The sequence below is a fragment of the Cebus imitator genome, unplaced genomic scaffold (genome assembly GCF_001604975.1).
Source record: "Cebus imitator isolate Cc_AM_T3 unplaced genomic scaffold, Cebus_imitator-1.0 Scaffold417, whole genome shotgun sequence".
In the NCBI taxonomy this organism is placed as follows: Eukaryota; Metazoa; Chordata; class Mammalia; order Primates; family Cebidae; genus Cebus; species Cebus imitator.
The window spans coordinates 1,060,030-1,078,451 of NW_016107732.1; the positions used below are offsets into that span (position 1 = coordinate 1,060,030).

At 45.8% G+C, this 18,422-nt stretch overlaps 2 protein-coding genes across 2 annotated transcripts in view; both read left to right on the top strand.

The window, feature by feature from the left end:
- Window positions 1-18,370, top strand: part of LOC108289935 (zinc finger protein 562) — a 26,763-nt gene extending 8,393 nt beyond the window's left edge. Inside the window, exons 3-6 of the mRNA XM_037731703.1 lie at window positions 11,572-11,662; window positions 15,346-15,509; window positions 16,303-17,772; window positions 18,026-18,370. Coding sequence (XP_037587631.1) covers window positions 11,572-11,662; window positions 15,346-15,466 — 212 coding nt within the window. The 3' untranslated portion in view covers window positions 15,467-15,509; window positions 16,303-17,772; window positions 18,026-18,370. The remainder of the gene's footprint in view (window positions 1-11,571; window positions 11,663-15,345; window positions 15,510-16,302; window positions 17,773-18,025) is intronic.
- On the top strand, window positions 2-1,773 carry ZNF586 (zinc finger protein 586; the record flags this gene model as incomplete). Its single annotated transcript, XM_037731708.1, has 1 exon — window positions 2-1,773. A coding segment is annotated over one exon (930 nt), but the record flags the coding sequence as incomplete, so codon positions are not given.
- Window positions 18,371-18,422: the final 52 nt, after the last annotated feature.

Below are 18,422 nucleotides of genomic sequence, written 5' to 3' on the forward strand. Positions count from 1 at the left end.
AAAGGAAGACGAGGTGGCACCTTCTAAGCAGAGCACTTGTATACATATATACAAAGACCAAAGAGTTCACAGTGGAGAAAGGCCTTGTGAGTACAGCAACTATGGGAAATTATTTCACCAAAACACTACACTCCATATTCATGAGAGATTTCATACTGGACAAAAGCTTCATGCATGCAGTGAGTGTGAAAAATCATTTCACCAAAGCTCTTTACTCTTGCAGCATCAGACACTTCGTACTAAAGAAAGGCCTTATGAATGTACTGAATGTGGGAAAGCCTTTGCTGAAAAGTCCAGTCTCACAAACCACAGGAAAGTTCACTCTGGAGCAAAGCCTTATGAATGCAATGAATGTGGGAAGTCCTTTGCTTATACATCTAGTCTCACTAAACACAGGAGAGTTCACACTGGAGAGAGGCCTTATGTGTGCAGTGAATGTGGAGCATCCTTTGCTGAAAACTCCAGTCTTGTTAAACACTTGAGAGTTCACACTGGAGAAAGGCCTTATGAATGCAGTGAGTGTGGAAAATCATTTCGCCGAAGCTCTGCACTCTTGCAGCATCACAGAGTTCACACTAGAGAAAGGCCTTATAAATGTAGTGAATGTGGGAAATCCTTTAGCTTAAGGTCCAACCTCATTCACCATGAGCGAGTTCATACTGGAGAAAGGCATGAGTGTGGGCAGTGTGGGAAATCCTTTAGCCGAAGATCTAGTCTTATTACACATCTGAGAGTTCACACTGGAGAAAGGCCTTATGAGTGCAGTGAATGTAAGAAATCCTTTGCTGAAAACTCCAGCCTTATTAAACACTTGAGAGTTCACACTGGAGAAAGGCCATATGAATGCATTGATTGTGGAAAATTATTTCGCCACAGTTCTTCGTTCCGTCGCCATCAGAGAGTTCATACTGGAATAAGGCCTTATAAGTGAAGAAAACTTGGGAAATTCTCTTGCTCAGTCATTGGGATCCTTCTGGGCCAGAGAGTTCACTCCGGATCAAGGCCTTATGTGTGTGACAAATGGGGAATATTCTTTAGCTAGAGCTCTAGCTTCTTTACATAAAAGAGTGTTCCCACTGAATAAGTGCCTTTTGAGTGCAATGAATGTGAGAAAGCCTTCAGCCCTCTCTCATTGGTTACCAGAATATTTACATGAGGAAAATACCATAGATGTGGAGGCCATATTATTTTTTCTTCAGTATAACACTGGAGGAGATCCCTTATGAGGATGCTGTCTGCCTAAATTGAATGTCATACATGAAATAGCTGCATACATTCCATACATAGCTGCATGAAATAGCTGCATATGTGGGAACTGCATAGCATTTTTCAACCTGCCCAGGTCTTTTGCCAGACTTCTGTGACTGACAGTTTTCTTGCAAAAAGCATTTCACCTTTACCCCTTGACAGGTGGCCATAGTAAATCATCCTCCTACCTCATCATGATCCAGAAGTAACTTTGATTTTCTTTCATTCACCAGAGGGGTTTTTTAGTATCCTTAGCACTCATTCCATTCTCATTTCTTTCTATCCAATGAGTTAGGCCATGAACCTGACTCATTTTTGGCGCAGAGGACTCTTCTGGTGACTTAAAAAGATAGACTACTTTTTCAGGGATCTTTTGTATCTCACAGGATTCTTAAGATGGAATTTTCCAGCTCACCAGTCACGAATCTGAGACAACCTGCCGCCTATTGCCCTGGTTTGTGTTATAATAAAGGCCCTGTTGCTTAAGACACCTTCAGTCTTCGCAGGAGGCAATAGAAGCTCCAAGTGCTTTTCTCATACCTTACCCTATGCATCTGTTCATCTACATCTTTTGTAATATTTATAATTAACCAGTACATGATTTTCCCTGAGTTTTATGTGCCACTCTATGAAATTAATCAAATCCAAGGAGGGCATCATGGGATTCCTGGTTTATAGCTCATCAGTCAAAAGCAGAGGCTCTGGAGCATTGATTGGCATTAGAAATAGGAGTAACAGTCTTGGTGACTGAGTCTTCAAACTGGGGGATGTGATGCTATCTGCAGGTAGATAATGACTGAGTTGAACTGGAGGACCCCCAGCTTATGTCCACTGAAGGTTTGCTTGGTGTATGTGGAAAACACCCTGCACACCTGGTCACAGAAGTATGCCATGTTGATTGTTGAAAAGTTTATTTATTTTTTTACACATATGCTATGGCTTCCCTTCTATTATTCCACATCTTTCTACTCCTGCCATACTATTTCTTTCCAAGTTTGTTCTTCCTTAGAGTTCTCATAAGTGGAAAGGATATATACTTGTTGCAATTTCATAATAGCCACATTTTCAGCATAGCCATGAGTTCCACATAATTATCTCAGAACTTAGAGCTTACTGTCCTTTACTCACTATCCATTGAGACTTAATGTGTTATTGGCCATCATAGAAACTTTACTAGCTACTTATGTCATTCTCAATGGATAACTCTGAATCCATTTTAGTAACTTTGTAATTAGCTCAATCTTCAGCTGTTTTTAAGAGATAATCTCAAATCTTCATGCAGATACTATGACTGCACCTACAGATGAAATGATAGTCACTTCCTAGCCAGGAGGTTGGATCTTAAAATCCAAGATCATTTCTCAGGAATCAGATAGTCTTATTCCACCCCTGCAGAAATGTCAACATTACAACCACCATGGCAAATATTGATTTAATAAGCAATTACTATTCCCAGATAAGTGTCACAATCTTGGAAGAAATTGTCATAACTTAGACATTCAGAAGAGATGGAGGGTGCATGATAAATTAGTTAATGGTTACAAGGGACATTATTTGGGTGATGAATACCCTAAAGCCCTGTTTTAGCCCGTTTACATGCACAAAATGTGCATGTAACCAAATCACACTTAGGCCACATAAAATTATTTTTTAAAAATTGGAAGTGTTATATGGAAAAATGATGCTGCTTTATGGGATTGGAACACAATACAGATGAAGAGACAGAACATAGTTTGAGGGACCCAGAGCGATGGTACCACCTTGTGTAATTCCCTTAGGGGTGCCTAGAATGTCTTCTCCATATTTGCTCTCACACCCTCTTTAAAGTATTCTCATTGATAACCAAAATATTCTCAAAACATTCATTATAAGAGCTTTACTCACATAAAGTGAAGAACAAGAAGACTTTTACCCACAGTTTTTGAGTAGATGTTTAGTGTCCTAATACCATTTTTTTGGATATGCATTTTTATCCTTTTGAGAACATGATTTGGAAATGTGAGCTGCAGGAGTATGTTATTCATGTGTTGAATGCAAAAGTTAAAACTTCCTGTCCTATTTAGTGAATGGAAAAATACTTAATACACGAATTAAAAGATCATAAATTACAAATAGCAAGATAATCAGGGATGTAAAGCATCTCAATCCCTAAATGTTACCTAATGACAACATGTTTTATACGTACATTTTATTTCCATTGTTACTAATATTTGATTCCCTTCTTTTTGGAAGGATGTCCAGTGATTCTGAATCAATACAGGTTTGTGGGATGTCATCTAGAAGTCATAAGATGGCTTATTCAAACAAACCATATTATGACTACACACACTCGCTGATGCATATCTTCCTGTCACTTCTGTGAAGAGTGAAATTTTCTTTTTCTTCCTTTTTTTTTTTTTCTTCTTTTTTGAGACAGAGTTTCACTCTTGTTGCCAAGGATAGAGTTCAATGGCCTGATCTCAGCTCACTGCAACCTCCGCCTCCCAGTTTCAAGTGATTCTCCTGTCTCAGCCTCCCAAGTAGCTGGGATTACAGGCGCCCGCCACCATTCCTGGATAATTTTTGTATTTTTAGTAGAGACAGGGTTTCTCCATGTTGGCCAGGGTGGTCTCCTGACCTCAGGGGGTCCACCTGCCTCGCCCTCCCAAAGTACTGGGATTATAGGTGTGAGCTGCAATGCCCAGTTAAAATTTTCTTGATAGTACCCAAATTATGTCCCCACAAAACCTTTGTAGTCATAGAAAATCTGTAGCCTATAAAGACAAAGTTTTTAGTAATGAGAGCAGTTTTAGGATCTGTAGGCTCTTGTCTGAATAATTAATACAACTTTTGTTAATTCACATATGAAATCAGTTCTGCTTATTTATGGCTAAAATTTATGTGAAAATTTCTATACAAAATATTTAGATTTCCTGCCTATTCTCAATTTGTTAATGTTCTTTTTCACACTTAACTTGGTATTTTGGTAATTTCTTAGCTTTGTTCCATTTTAGTGTGATATATAAATCAATATGTTCCCTGAGAAATTTTTACATGATTTATATAAATTTGTTGTTGTATATAGTTTCTCCTTTGACTCACTTACTCTAAAACTAGTAACTTTTTACTAAGCTCTACTTGGTCTACATTTTTTTTTTTTTTTTGAGATGGAGTCTCACTCTGTCACCAAAGCTGGAGTGCAGTGGTGCAATCTCGGCCCTTTCTGCCAAACTCTGGTTGGGGGCGACTTTAAAGTGCGGGGCATCTCTGGGAACTACATTACCCAGAACCCTCTCTGTGGAATGGAAGTGAGGCTGACCCAGTGAAGCCTCAGAGAAACCGCGCCTTTACGGGGGCACGTAACGTCAAGCCGGGACTTGCTGCGTCCTCGCCGCGCGCCCATTTTAACTTGGCAGGTCCTTCCAGCTACGCTGGGTTCGGACTGCTGTGTCAGGGAGAGCCCGAGAGAAGTGGTTGTGCCCATCGCACACAGGCGGATCTGAGGCTCTGCGAGGCCGCTGGTCGCGACCTGGGACAGGACAAGGACAGGGGCCGCCGAGCCCTGGTCCCCCCGTTCACGCAGCTCAGGTGAGCGACGCGACCTCCGGGCCTCAGCTGCCCTCCCCACACAGACCCTGAGACTCCTGATCGTGAAGGGCCCCTCCTCGCGACCCTGCAACCCTGGCCTATGTCAGGGACCGAGAGGCAGCGTTGCGTGGGATCCCTATTTCCGAAACACCCAGTCGATGCAGTCGGGAGGGTGAGACTGACCAAGAGACCGGCATAGGCAAAGGTCTGGAGGCAGCGACTGAGCCAGGAGGGTTTATAACTCGGGAACTGAGAACAAACTATGAGGCTGTGAGGTTAGCCGAGAGAAAGAATAGACCCAAAGTCAGGCAAGCAGGTTGTATTAAACCGCCAGGCTGCCCTGTAGCAATCACAGGAGGCAGCACCGAGCTTACAAAATGAGGTGTTTATATGGGGTGAGAGAAGCGTAAAGGAGCTTCAGGACTGAGGTCATCTATCCGCTGTAATAGGCACAGAGATAGTTTGTCAACTTGTAACAGACTTACATCATTCTGTGACTTTTGTGGCGGCAGTTTAAAAGATTTTACAGGTATGTGTAAAACCAGAATTTACAAGTATGGATAACATTTGTTTTGCCTGTCCTCCCCCGAGCTGCCCGGATGGTTGTAATCAGGCTTTGCTTAATTGTAGCACGTCTGGCAGCCTCTATGTGCCTAAATAAGAGTTCAGAAATGCAGCTGCAGAGCAATCAGTGGGGGTAAGGGTTCAGCTTGCCCGGAGGAGGTTTTCTGGGGCAGGTGGTCTTAATTACCTATTAAGAGGCTAACATTCCAGCCTCTTAATAGGTAATAGGGGAGGGACGACGTGTGGGGAGAGGCTAGATTTGTAGGGATTGTCTTTCCTGGAACTGTCTGTATTCTTGGAGCAGCATCATATCTTAGATTGTTCCATGGGTGAAAGCTTTAATAAGGTCTTGTAAAAACTGGGCGAGGAGTTGTAAGAGGCAGGGACCAAATGCTAGAAGAAGAAAAGAGTTATGGCAGGACCTAGGAGGTGCAGTAGCCAGGGTGTCCGGGAGTTATGGACAACCACTGGGGCCAGGTGAACTGACGTCTTTTAAGTTTTTGTGCTCGGTCTTTAAGCTTTTTGACAGTGTCTCGTACTAACCCAAATTCATTGTTCATCTAAAAAGAGGCACAGACTTCGTTTCTCAGCAGTGAGGAAGTCTAGACCTCTGCGGTTTTGTAGGGCGAATGCTGCTAAAGAGTCCAATTGGTTTTCGACGTGTGTGATGAAAGAGTCTGCTGTTTCTTCTAATGACGACTGGAAGTCTCAAGAGTGACTGGACATATGATAATGAGGTTCCTAAGCTCCAAACTTTCCTGCTCTAAACTCGACACTAGTTGTGACTCCAAGGGCTACTAATAAAGGAATGAACTGTGTTGCTCTTTTTGATCTAGCGTGTAATGTAGCAAGGACAGGGAGTTCTCTTGGTTTGGAGGACAAGGTTAATGTTGAGGGTAAGGTAGACTAGGGTGCAAGTACCTGTCCAGTGGGTAGGAGACAGAAGTAGGTTGTGGATCCGCACAGGAAGAAGATGCCTGTGGTGTTAATGCAAACAGACAAGTGTATTGCGAATAGGTGTTGGGGTATGTAGGTTCCTGATTTGGTTCAGCTTCAGCTACCCAGACCCCTTTGAGAACTCCTGTCTGGGGAAGGGGTTTCCATGTTTGAAAGGCAGGAGGGGAGGTAATGCAGAGGGACGGGGTTAAGAGGCTGTTAGCTTCAGGGGAAACTGAATAATCTACTTGGAGTGAGGTATGGGAAGAGGGATGAGAGATGGTTTGAGTTGAGCCACAGGTGGAGGGAGGGATGATGCCTATGTGTATGTGTTTGTTGGAAGAGGTGGCACATAAGGGGGCTTGGCTAAGTTTTTTGGTGTGAAGTGTTTGGGACCTTGGATGACAGGATGAGGGAGTTTTGCATGAGTGTCTTTGGCAGTATATGTGGAGAGAAGTTTGCTAGCTCTGTTAGCAAAGGAAGTGGGATAGTTCCCAGTGAGGGTGAGGGCTCTGTCTACAAAAGCAGAGCCTTTTTGGACAGTATGTGAAAAGTGAATGGGAATATGGTCCCTGGGCTGAGAAATTGGGATGGCTGAGTAGGCAGTATAGGAAAGGGAAAAACAGGTCCAGCAACAGGAAGCAAGTGTAGAGGTGGAGCACAACAACAAGGAGTGAGTGAGACTGAGAGATCATTCAAGCCTTATAGAAGTGAGAAGGGACTCTGAGGGAGGAGAGGCAGTGTGACTATTAAAAGCGTTAGGAACTTGAGAAAGAATCGGAGTCTGTATCTGGGGGAAGGAGCTGGCAAGGGAAGGAGTTGGTAGGGACTGTATGGGGAGGTGGCCTCTTCTAGAGGGTCTGTGACGTGGCTGATAGCGTCCCATGGGTAGCCAAAATCTCCTTGAAAATGAGCAATGAATAGGTGAGTTAAGAACTTTCTATGTGTGGGAATAGGGAGAGAGGAGAGGACTTCTAATATTTTGTATGCTATAGGGAGAGGCTGTTCCTCATCCTGAGGACCTTGCAACCGGAGCAGGGACAGGCAGAGGTAATACATGAAGGAGTTACCCGTAATGGGTCTTTAGGGACGGGGTTAAGGCGGAGTTTGGTTGTACTAAGGAGGGTGCTGGAGAATTGGTGGAGGTTGGCAATTGGCGGGTCAGTGGGTGCTTCGGGAACTCTTTATAATCTGGAAAGATGGTACCAAGAGATATGTCCTCAGAGTTTAGCTGTGGTGAGGGTTGTGAGAAGAACTTGAAAGAGACCTTCCTACTTTGGTTTAAGTCTTGCTGTGTTAAGACTTTTTGTTGTTGTTGTTTTGTTTTGTTTTTTGTTTGTTTGAGACAGAGTCTTGCTGTGTCACCAGGCGCCAGGCTGGAGTGCAGTGGCACGATCTCGGGTCACTGAAACCTCCGCCTCCCAGTTTCAAGCAATTCTCCTGCCTCAGCCTCCCGAGTAGCTGGGACTACAGGCGTGCGCCACCATGCCAGACTAATTTTTGTATTTTTAGTAGAGACAGGGTTTCACTATGTTGACCAGGATAGTCTCGATCTCTTGATCTCGTGATCTGCCCGCCTCAGCCTCCCAAAGTGTTGGGATTACAGGCATGAGCCACCACGCCCAGACCTTTTTCTTTTCTTTTTTCTTTAAGGGACGAGGTCTCATTGTATTGCCCAGGCTGCTCTCGAACTTCTGGGCTCAAGCGATCCTCCTGCCTCGGCCTCCCAAAGTGCTGGGATTATAGGCGTGAGCCACCATGCCCGGCCTGTGTTAAGAGTTTTTGGGAAGACATGTTCTCCTGGTAGGAAGGTCCAGTTGGTGATGCCTTCCTGGGGCTTTGGGAGGGCCTGGTCTGCTTGTTCACGGAGGATACGGCAGATGAGGTAAAGTGTTGGGAGGTATTCTCCTAGCTGAGTTAGAAGGGGACCTATTTTGTAAGAGGAAGGGCGTCCATACATTAACTCAAATGGGCTGAGGAAGGAGGGTGGTTTTGGGCTGGCCCTGATGTGGGTTAGGGCTACCGGCAGAAGGGAGGTCCAGGGTTTCTGGACTTCAGGAGTGAGTTAACTGAATTTTAAAGATCCCATTTGACCTTTCAACTTTTTCTGATGACTGGGGTTGGTATGGGATATGGAGGTGCCACTGGATGCCAAGGGACTAAGAGACTTGTTAGGTGATTTGGGAGATGAAGCTAGGGCCACTCTCTCATTGTATGGAGCACGGGAGGCTGTTAAAAGAATTTGGGAAACTACTGCAGCTGTTTTTGAGGAGATGGGAAAGAATTCCACCTACCCGGAGAAGGTGTCTACAAGAGTAAGAAGAAACAGTTTTCTTAACAGTAGGGATGTGGGTAAAGTCTACTGCCAGTCTTCTCCTGGGAGTGTTCCTCTTAGCTGATGTGTAGGGATGGGAGGAGAGCAGAGGACTCCTTGGGAGGAAGTGACAGAGCACATACAACAATTTGAGGTTATGTCTTTCAGTGAGGTAAATAGGTAAGGGGAAGAGAAACAAGGGTGAAGAAGTAGGTACGGGGGGTACGCACTGATATGGAAAGACCGGTGAAGAGATGTTAGAATTTCTTTGGTTTTTGCTTGGGGAGGATGAGTTTTTGATCTTTGACTATCCAGTTCCCTTGGAAGGAGGTCCTTTGTTGTAGCAGTGACGCTCTTTCAGTGGGAGAATACTGGGTTTGAGTGGTGGGGGTAATGAGGAAGAGAGGGGCAGGGGCAGAAAAAAGGGAGGCTTCTTTTGCTGCCCCGTCAACCTGTTTCCTCTGGAGATCTTCATCTGACCCTGTTTGGTGTCCTTGACAGTTTACAACCCCTGCTTTAGCCGGAAGGTGTGCAGCTGGGAGGAGTTGGTAAATAAGGGGGCCATTAGTGATGGAGGTTTCTTTGGCAGGAAGAAATCCTCTCTCTTGCCAGATGGTGGCGTAAGAATGGAGAATGTGGCCGGGCGTGATGGCTCACACCTGTAATCCAAGCACTTTGGAGGCCAAGGCGGGCGGATCACCTGAGGTCGAGTGTTCAAGACCAGCCTGACCAACATGGTGAAACCCCATCTTTAAAAAAAAAAAAAAAAAAAGAATGGAGAATGTGATCGGCATATTTGGTGTCAGTAAAAATGTTGACTCATTTTCCTTTAGAGAGGGTTAGGGCCCTGATGAGAGCTCCAAGTTCTGTCTTTTGGGAGGAGGTCCCTAGGGATAGGGGTTTAGCTTCAATTACACGGTCAAGGGAGACGACTGCACACCGAGCGATTTTATGGGAGTCAACTGATTTGGAAGAGGAGCCGTCTATAAATAACTAGTCATCAGGATCGGGGACAGGTTCAGGAGAGATATTAGGGAAATGAGGCTGTGGGTGATCAAGGATTTCAGTACAGGAGTGTGTGGGAGAGGAGGAGTATACTTGAAGTAGAGATGTAGGATTGAGGGAGGATTGAGGATCTCCAGATGTGGAGTTCCACATCTGGAGAGGTGGAACTCGGTTTTCAAGAAAGAGGGCATGGAGTAGTTGGATACAAGGAGAAAGTGCTCAGTGCTCCAGAGAAGAGGAGATCTTGTAGATTTTGTGGGCTGTGGACTGTGGTGTCTTGACTGAATGTTTTTTGTTTTCTAAGGGTAGGGTGGCAGCTACTGCTAGCGCTCTGGGGCAGGTGGGCCACCCTCGGGCGATGCTGTCTAGTAGAGGTAAGCTATGGGAGCAAAGGAAGGAGGATTTCCTTTATTGTTGGCCAAGGACACCAAGAGCTATTCCATGGTGTTTTGCTGTGTAGGGAATGAAGGGTGGAGACATGTAAAGCAAAGATAGAGTAGGAGCTTTACGTTTGTGGAAGCTAGGGATTATGTTGTGTGAAGGATCTAGGGGCTGATTGAATGGGCTTTTAGCTGCTTCATAGAGGGGGTGGGCTAGGAGGGCAAAATTGGGAATCCATATTCTGAAGAAGCCTGCTAGTCTTAGGAAAGAGGATCTCACTCTTAGAGGTGGATGGGGACAGGCCATCTATCAGTGCTGCCTATGCTGGGGTCACGGCTCAGGTCCTGGGAGAGAGCTGGACTCCTAAGTACATCACTGTTGGAGTGGAGAGTTGTGCTTTGGAGGGGAATACCCTATATATTTTTATATATAGGTTTTATATAAAACCCTATATATAAAACCTATATATAGGTTTTATATATAAAACCCTACATATCTTTACTAGCAAGAAAGTTTAGAAGGGTAATAGTGTGAGTCTGAGAGTCCTCTAGGGAGGGGCTACAGAAGAGGTCATCCATGTACTGGAGGAGCCAGCTACGGGAGAGGTCTAGGAAGGTGAGGTCTTGAGCTACAGCTTGCCCAAAGAAATGGGTGCTATCTCTAAAGCCTTGGGGAGGACTGTCCAAGTAAGTTGTTGTGACTGGAGGGTTTCAGGGTCAGTCCAAGTGAAAGCAGAGATCTTGGGAGTCAGGGTGAAGAGGAATGTTAAAAAAGGCATGTTTCAGGTCTGTTACAATGTAATGGGTTGTATCTGGAGGGATGAGGGAATGCAGCATATGTGGTTTGTGGTTGGGAACTACCGCATGGATGGGAAAGACCACCTGATTGATAGCCCGGAGATCCTAGACTAGCTGATAGGAGCCATCGGCCTTTGTGACAGGGAGTACAGGGGTATTGTATGGAGAATGAGTCGGCCTAAGTTGGCTAAAAATACTAAAATCAGCTGGGCATGGTGGCAGGTGCCTGGAGTCTCAGCTACCCGCAGGCTGAGGTGGAAGACTTGCTTGAACCTGGGAGATGGGGGCTGCAATGAGCCAAGATTGTGCCGCCCTGCACTCCAGCCTGAGCAACAGACTGAGAATCCGTCTCAAAAAAAGTGAAACTGAAGGGGGTGAGGTGATGTTACCAGTGTCTTAACAGGCTTTGTCTGGTTATAGAGCGGACAACAGACTGTGGGGTTGAGGGAGGAGAAAGATCAAACTGAAGGCTACTCCCATAGTCCAGGTGAGAAGGAATGAACTGGAGTTGGCTTAGGCAATGTGGCTAGATTCTGGTTTTGTGTTTTTTAAAGGGGCAACTCGGATTTTTAGAGAGCTTGAGTGGATTCAGGAATCACCCCAGGGTTTTTGGTCTTAGCAGCTGTAGCAATGGGAACTGCAAATGAGATGAGCAAGTTGATATCAGGTGTAATATTCACTGAGGATATCAGGAGTTTCATTTTGGCCATTCTGAGGGGAAAAAACAAATTACTTTTGCTCTGCTCTCCCCCCCAACAGGAGTCAGCGCAGAGTACTTCTGTGCCCAGATGTGTGGACACTTTTCCTCACACACCAAGTATTTTCTACGGTGGACATCACATCTCATAGGGTAAGTCTCAGTCCCATGGGACTGTCGCCCACCTCCTTTTGATGCCAGTTCCAAGCCCCAGGATGTTTTTTACCTGTGCTTTTGACCGACTTGTTATAAATCAGCTTCCCATGACCCCTTTCTCAGCTTCCATTAATCTGCTAGAGCCAGTCACAAAACTTAGACACTTTTTCAGTTTAAAAAAAGAAAATTTATTACAAAGGTTACAGATGAAGACATGCATAGGAGGAAGGGACCCAGAGCTTTTATGATCTCCACCACCCTCCAGGAACACAGGAAATTCCATGTGTTTAGCTATCTGGAAGCTCTCCAAACCCTCTCTTTATGGGCTTTTATGGAGGCTTTATTACATAGCCATGATTGGTTAAATTATTTGCCAATGCTGGTCAGCTTAACCTTAGCCCCTTCTCCCCTTTTGGAGATTGGGGTGCAGGGCTGAACTTTCCGGACCTCGAATCCCGATGTAGTCTTTCCCCTGACAAGTACCCATCCTGAAGTTATCTAGGGGTTACCAACCATCAGTCAACTCATTACCGTTAAAAGTCACTTATAAATTTGAAAGCGTCATGAATTTTAGGAATTCTGTGCCGGGAAAGGAGATGATCATATATGTATTTCACAATATCATGATCATGTTAAGATTCTGAAATGTATTAGATACTAGTTAGTGGAATTATCAAATGGGCAGCAGGACACATAGATGCAAATATCTGGGGAGGGGTTGATATTGGAGGTATCCAATACGTGGTAGCTACTGTGTGGACCAAGATGAGTGAGTCATGGGTCACATTTGCAAGGGGCAAACTTCAGATTATGGTGGTGACATTACCAGAGAGAGAGGAAATGGAGGTTGGGTTTCCTGCTCGGGTACCTGGTGATGGTATTGGACTTAGTGAGGGAGGTAAATGGTGATGAAGGGAGGATATATCTGATGGCCTAGTCTGGCAGGTAGCGTAGACTTCCCAGGGATGAATAGACATGAGATGCCTCCAGACGCATAGGAGTAGCTGAAAGAAGATGACACTCAGGCTGGAGCTTGTCCTAAGTCGCCACTCTGTGGCCACACCAAGATATTGAGATGATTTTTCTTTTTCATTAGACGGGGTTTCACCATGTTGGTCAGGCTGGTCTTGAACTCTTGACCTCAGGTGATCCGCCCGCCTTGGCCTCCAAAGTGCTTGGATTATAGGCGTGAGCCACCACGCCCGGCTGATATTGAGATGACTTTGGTGTGTTCTGGGGTGTTTCATAGAGGTAAATACGGTTATCTTGTGAGAGTCAGTAGGCCCAAGGTTGAGGAGCAATGGGTCTGGGCTTTGGATGGGGTTAGGCGGACAGAAGTAACTCATAATTTCTGAGGATAGCAAATGCAGCACAGAAGTAAAATAAGGCTATGAATATCTCAAAATACTAATGGTACTTTTTGCCTGTGGATTTGGGCCTACCACTGCTATTAGGAACCACTGGAATTGTGTGATAGTTTTGGATTCCTTTTGAATTAACTAAGACTACCGTGGATGATGTCAGCCACATTATGGTGTAAGCCCTAAGTTTAAGGCCATTATCATGTGCTTACCTTCATTCATGTCTGGTGATACCAATACTACCACAAATGGTCTGAGTGCAAATTCCCCTTCCCACTCTGCTCTGTTGGATAATGTGACCTAGTCTAACAACCTTTTTTTTTGAGACAGAGTTTCACTCTTGTTACCCAGGCTGGAGTGCAATGGAGCGATCTCGGCTCACCGCAACCTCCGCCTCCTGGGTTCAGGCAATTCTCCTGCCTCAACCTCCCGAGTAGCTGGGATTATAGGCACGTGCCACCATGTCCAGCTAATGTTTTGTATTTTCAGTAGAGACGGGGTTTCACCATGTTGACCAGGATGGTCTCGATCTCTTGACCTCGTGATCCACCCGCCTCGGCCTCCCAAAATGCTGGGATTACAGGCTTGAGCCACTGCGCCCGGTCTAACAACCTTTTTGATCAGGAGGACTAGGCAGATTTCCTGGTTATTTTTGTAGCAAGTTTGAATTTTATTTCTACCAGCAGAGTTATTCAAATAAGCCAGTTATAGCTGGTATGGTGTTGCATGCCTTTGGTCCCAGCCACTTGGGAGGTTGATGTGGGAGGAGCTCTGGAACCTGGAAAGTTCAGGCTGCAGTGAGCCATCATCGTGCCAGTATGCTCCAGCAAGAGTGACAGAACGAGACCCTTTCTTAAAAATTAAGACAAGCCAGTTGCATCCTTTCAAGGGAATGAGGGGCTATCATACCCTCTTGATTCAGCAAAGCTTGCATACCACAGTCCCTGGTTACTCTCGTTTTTTAAGATAGAGTTTTGCTATATCCCCCAGGCTGGAATGCAGTGGTGCAATCTCAGCTCACCGCAACTCCCTCCTCACAGGTTGAAGCGATTCTCCTGCCTCAGCCTCCTGAGTATCTGAGATTACAGGGATGTTCCACCACACCTGGCTAATTTTTGTATTTTTAGTGCTGCTCTTGAACTCCTGACCTTGTGATCCACTCTCCTAGGCCTCCCACAGTGCAGGGATTACAGGCATAAGCCACTGAGCCTGGCCCCTGGTTACCCTCACTTACGTATAAAGCAGCCCCCGTGTGGATCTTTGTGGTGAATGGTATCCTCTCAGCTGTGAGCATATTTGATTAACGAACTTTCTTGATGACTTGTGTTCAGCATCAAGTGTTGTGTGTGTGCCCATCACCATAACCCCTGGGTTAAACTCCTATCCACACCAGTATTAGGAAGGGGAATTAAAATACTTTAACTTTTGGCAAGGCCAGAGAGAGGCCTATGCTGTGGGGCAGTTAGGTGGTGGTGGCGGCGGCGGCAGCACCAGCAATTGGCGTGTGTTTGTGGTGTCCAAAGATGTGAAGGGTGTGTAGGTACAGAAGGATTATGTTGGAAGTGCCTAAGGCACTGCATCAGGATTCATGTGACCTTTGTTATACCAGGAGAATTGCTAGAAAGAAGGGGATGGAACCCCTTATTTCAGGACCACAGCATAGATACCTGTTTGTTCACCTGCCTCTTGTTGCTGATGGCTATGTGTTATGATCAATGGTCCCATGAGGACACAGTGGCACTAGTGACAAAGTTTCTCCTCTGAGTTGGAGAACCTGAGAGGTAGAAGATGGGCAAAGGTAGATATCTTGGGGAAGTGAATTGTGGATTCTTGTTTTCTTGGATTCAGATTTTGTTTTGTAGTATTTCACCAGGTGCGATGACACTCATCTGTCATCCCAGATATTCAGAGTTGAGGTCAACCTGGAGAACCTAACAGATCTCATCTCTAAAAATAAATAGGAAGGAATTCTTTTTGTAATATTTAGTTTCCTGTGGGATATCAAATGTACTGGTGACCCCAAGAATGTGGGTATGACCAAAAACCTCTGGAGGCTCTATGAGTAAACCGCAAACTGTCCTCATGAAAACAACAGCAGTGTTGAGGGCAGTCACGCCCCAGGTCCTGTGCTCCTTGAGGTTATCTGCCTGAATATCTGGAAGCAGCTGAACTAGGGAAGCAGTCCCTGTGATAAGTAGCTGACCGACAATTATTCACTTTACTTAATAAATACGAAGGGCTGTAAAAGCTCAGGGACTGTGTTCACTAGAAGCAAAGAACCCCCGACCCATTCTTTCAAACAGAACCTTTTTCCTTTAGCTTCAATTCCTCGTTGGTCTTCCTTCATTCATCAGATTACCACAAGTGGCCCCTGAACAGGGACATGAGATACAGGGACCTGAATGAAGAAGGTCTGCTGGAGCAGAGGTTGTGGAACTGATTAGACAGATGAGGAACCCCGATCTGCCGGCAGTGAATATAAGGTCAGTACCCTAAAGAGGTACTGGAGGGGGAAGTTTCTGAATCAGGGTAACATGGGCAGAATTTGTCTACTGAGGAGCAAAACTACTTACAGAATCTGGTGCGCAGGTCAGTTCTCAAACACTAAGTAAGCTTCTATAGGAAGTCATTACACGTAACTCATGGTTTCCAAAAACAGGCACCTCGATGTGCAAGACTGGGACCAGGTAGGGGAAGGTTTGAAATGGGCTCATCAAAAAGGTCTTAAAATAGATCCCTCTGTTTTCTTTGCTTGGAGTTTGGTGCATACTGTCATCCTGCCATTATCCCTTTCTTATTCAAGTGAACAGCAGTAGCTATGCTCTGACTCCCCAAAATTGAAAGAGCCTTTTGGTTCACCAACAGCGCCCATTGAAAGTGAGAAACAGGAGAGAGGGGAGCAGAGCTGGTCTGCACTGCCTCCTTCAGTAGCAGAAAGAGACGCCAGCACAAAAAAATTCTGCCCGCTGCAGAACCCTTAGGACCTTGTGCTTTTGCTATTACCATAAGGGCCAATCCAAACAATCCACAACAACTTGTTCATAAACACACTCCAGTAGAATTTAAGCTATTAAAAGCTGTTGTGGTTAATATTTGGAAGGAAAATAAGTAATAAGTTCAAAATAACATGCATAACATAGGTAATAGTTACCATTAACTAAACGTCATTTAGAAGGTATACATAGGCTAAGGAATTTAAATAACCTCACCAGGCATAGCTAACAAGTTGCAGCTGTGAGCTTATCTCAACTTTCCAAGCTTATCACCTGTCCGCAGACCCCCTCCCCAGACCCAGTTCCTAGAAGCGCGGACCCGAGAGCTTTCCTGGGACAAGGGCTCGGCTCTCCCACAGCCCAAGGCCCTTCTTCTACCGGCGCAACAGGTACCTGGAAGGAAACCTGCGCAGCACAGGCCGAGAATCACGGTAAGAAAAGAGGGCCCTACAGAATAAAGAGAGGCTGTGGTAGAGGACAGACAGAAATCCTGCCCTGCCAGGCAGGTGGGGGACCAGTCACCGCTCAAAGGTTGTCTATTAGCCTGACCCAAAAGGTGGCTGGGGGCAGTGAGGAAAGGACTTCACCAATTCAGGCTGAGATTCAACCCTGATGCTGGCATAAAGCAGCAGCCACCTGTGTGAGTGAGTCTGAGCCAATAGAGCGCTGAGTGCAGCGGGGCTGAACTTGCTGCTAGGGCGGCAAGAGCAGCTTGCCACCCCAACTGGGAGTGTGTCAGTGGATGTGAACACACCTGGGACCGCCAGACAGGCTCAGTTTTGTCCAATGAGGAGTCCTGGGGAGGCAGAGGTGTGCGGGTGCCGGACGTCCGTTAAGAGTGGACTGTACATTACCAGTGAAGTGTGGGTCTAACTGGGACTAGGGGTGAACATCCTTAGGGGCTACTGCATATGGCTGAAGGAGGTACCCCTACAGTCTAGGTATTGTGGGGGAAGTAATGAACTCTCCAATGTCATGTGGTGTCTGAAACACTCCCACAAGGGAGACAGTCTAATTGGCCCAAAGTGAAAGTGATTGTGCGCCATGAGGAAGGAAATGGGAGGAAAAGAATCCAAGGAATTAAAGCCCACTCCCTTAAGAGTGCATGCTAAAGAATTTCTAGAAAGCTTACAGTAAAGCTGACCCCCTCAAAGGCGAACTCTGAAATAGAATGGCCTTGTTTTGGCATAGGTTGGCCGCCAGAGGGCGCCCTTGATTGGCGAATCACCAGCTGGGTTTTTGAAATAATAACGGGCAACAGATGAACCTGGACATCCGTTTTGTTTCCCAGTCTGCTCCAGACATCCGGCACAAACTTAAAAAAGCTGAAGATGGCCCTCAAACCCCACAAGACCTCCTTAACCTGGTCTTCAATAAATAGACAAAGCTAAACCTAAACAGCCTGGCTGTGGCACCCAGGGGCACAAAAGATCCAATAGCAATGCACCTCCAAGGGGATGTTTCAAGTGCAGCAAGGAAGGACATTAGGCACAGGCATATCCCAATCCGTGGGTGCCAAAAAGCCCTTGCTCCATCTGCTAGCACACAGGCCACTGAAAGCTGACTGTCCTCTCAACAGGCAGACAGAAAAGCCTTAACCTCCAACCTGCAACCCCTTCACCAAGACAAAAGGTGAGGAATCCCTCGCACACCGCAGTTCCTTGACCTAGCTGCTGAAGACTGCCGGGCCTGGGACCTCTGGCCCCATCTACCATCACTGTATCGGAGCCCAGGTTAACTCTGTCAGTAGCAGGTAAGTCAATCTTTTTTTTTTTTTTTTTTTTTACAAGCAAAATTCAATCTCATCTTTAATCAATACCCAGGCTACCTACTCTGCTTTGCCTGAATTCCCAGGACCAACTCATACCTCTCAAGTCTCAGTTGTGGAGGAGGTTAATGGAGTCATCTCACGCCCACGCGCCACCAGACCCCTTACGTATTCCTTATTTAATACCGTTTTCTCACACTCTTTCCTTACACGTCTCACTGTTCTACTCCCATTCTAGGCAGGAACCCCCATCACTAATTATTACCAACTCCTCCAAGCTGCACATCTCCCAGCTAAGGCAAGAGGACACCAAACAGTATCAGATGATGTCTCAAGAGGGACCAGAAAGGCCGACAAGGCAGGAAAAGAGGTCTGTTTCCTCTGCCCCTGTCCCTCTCCCCCTCACCAGCCCCGCAATTCAAACCCAGTATTCTGCCACCAAAAACCTTCACTGTTCAGGAGCCTCCTTCCAAGGGAACTGGATAGCCAAACAAATTGAGGAAATTCTAACATCTCTTATCAATGCACACCCCCTGTACCTTCTCCTTTACCCTTCTATCCCACCTCCACACCTGTTTACACACTAAAAAAACCAAACTGTCCTGTATGCTCTGTCACTTCCTCTCAAGGAGCCC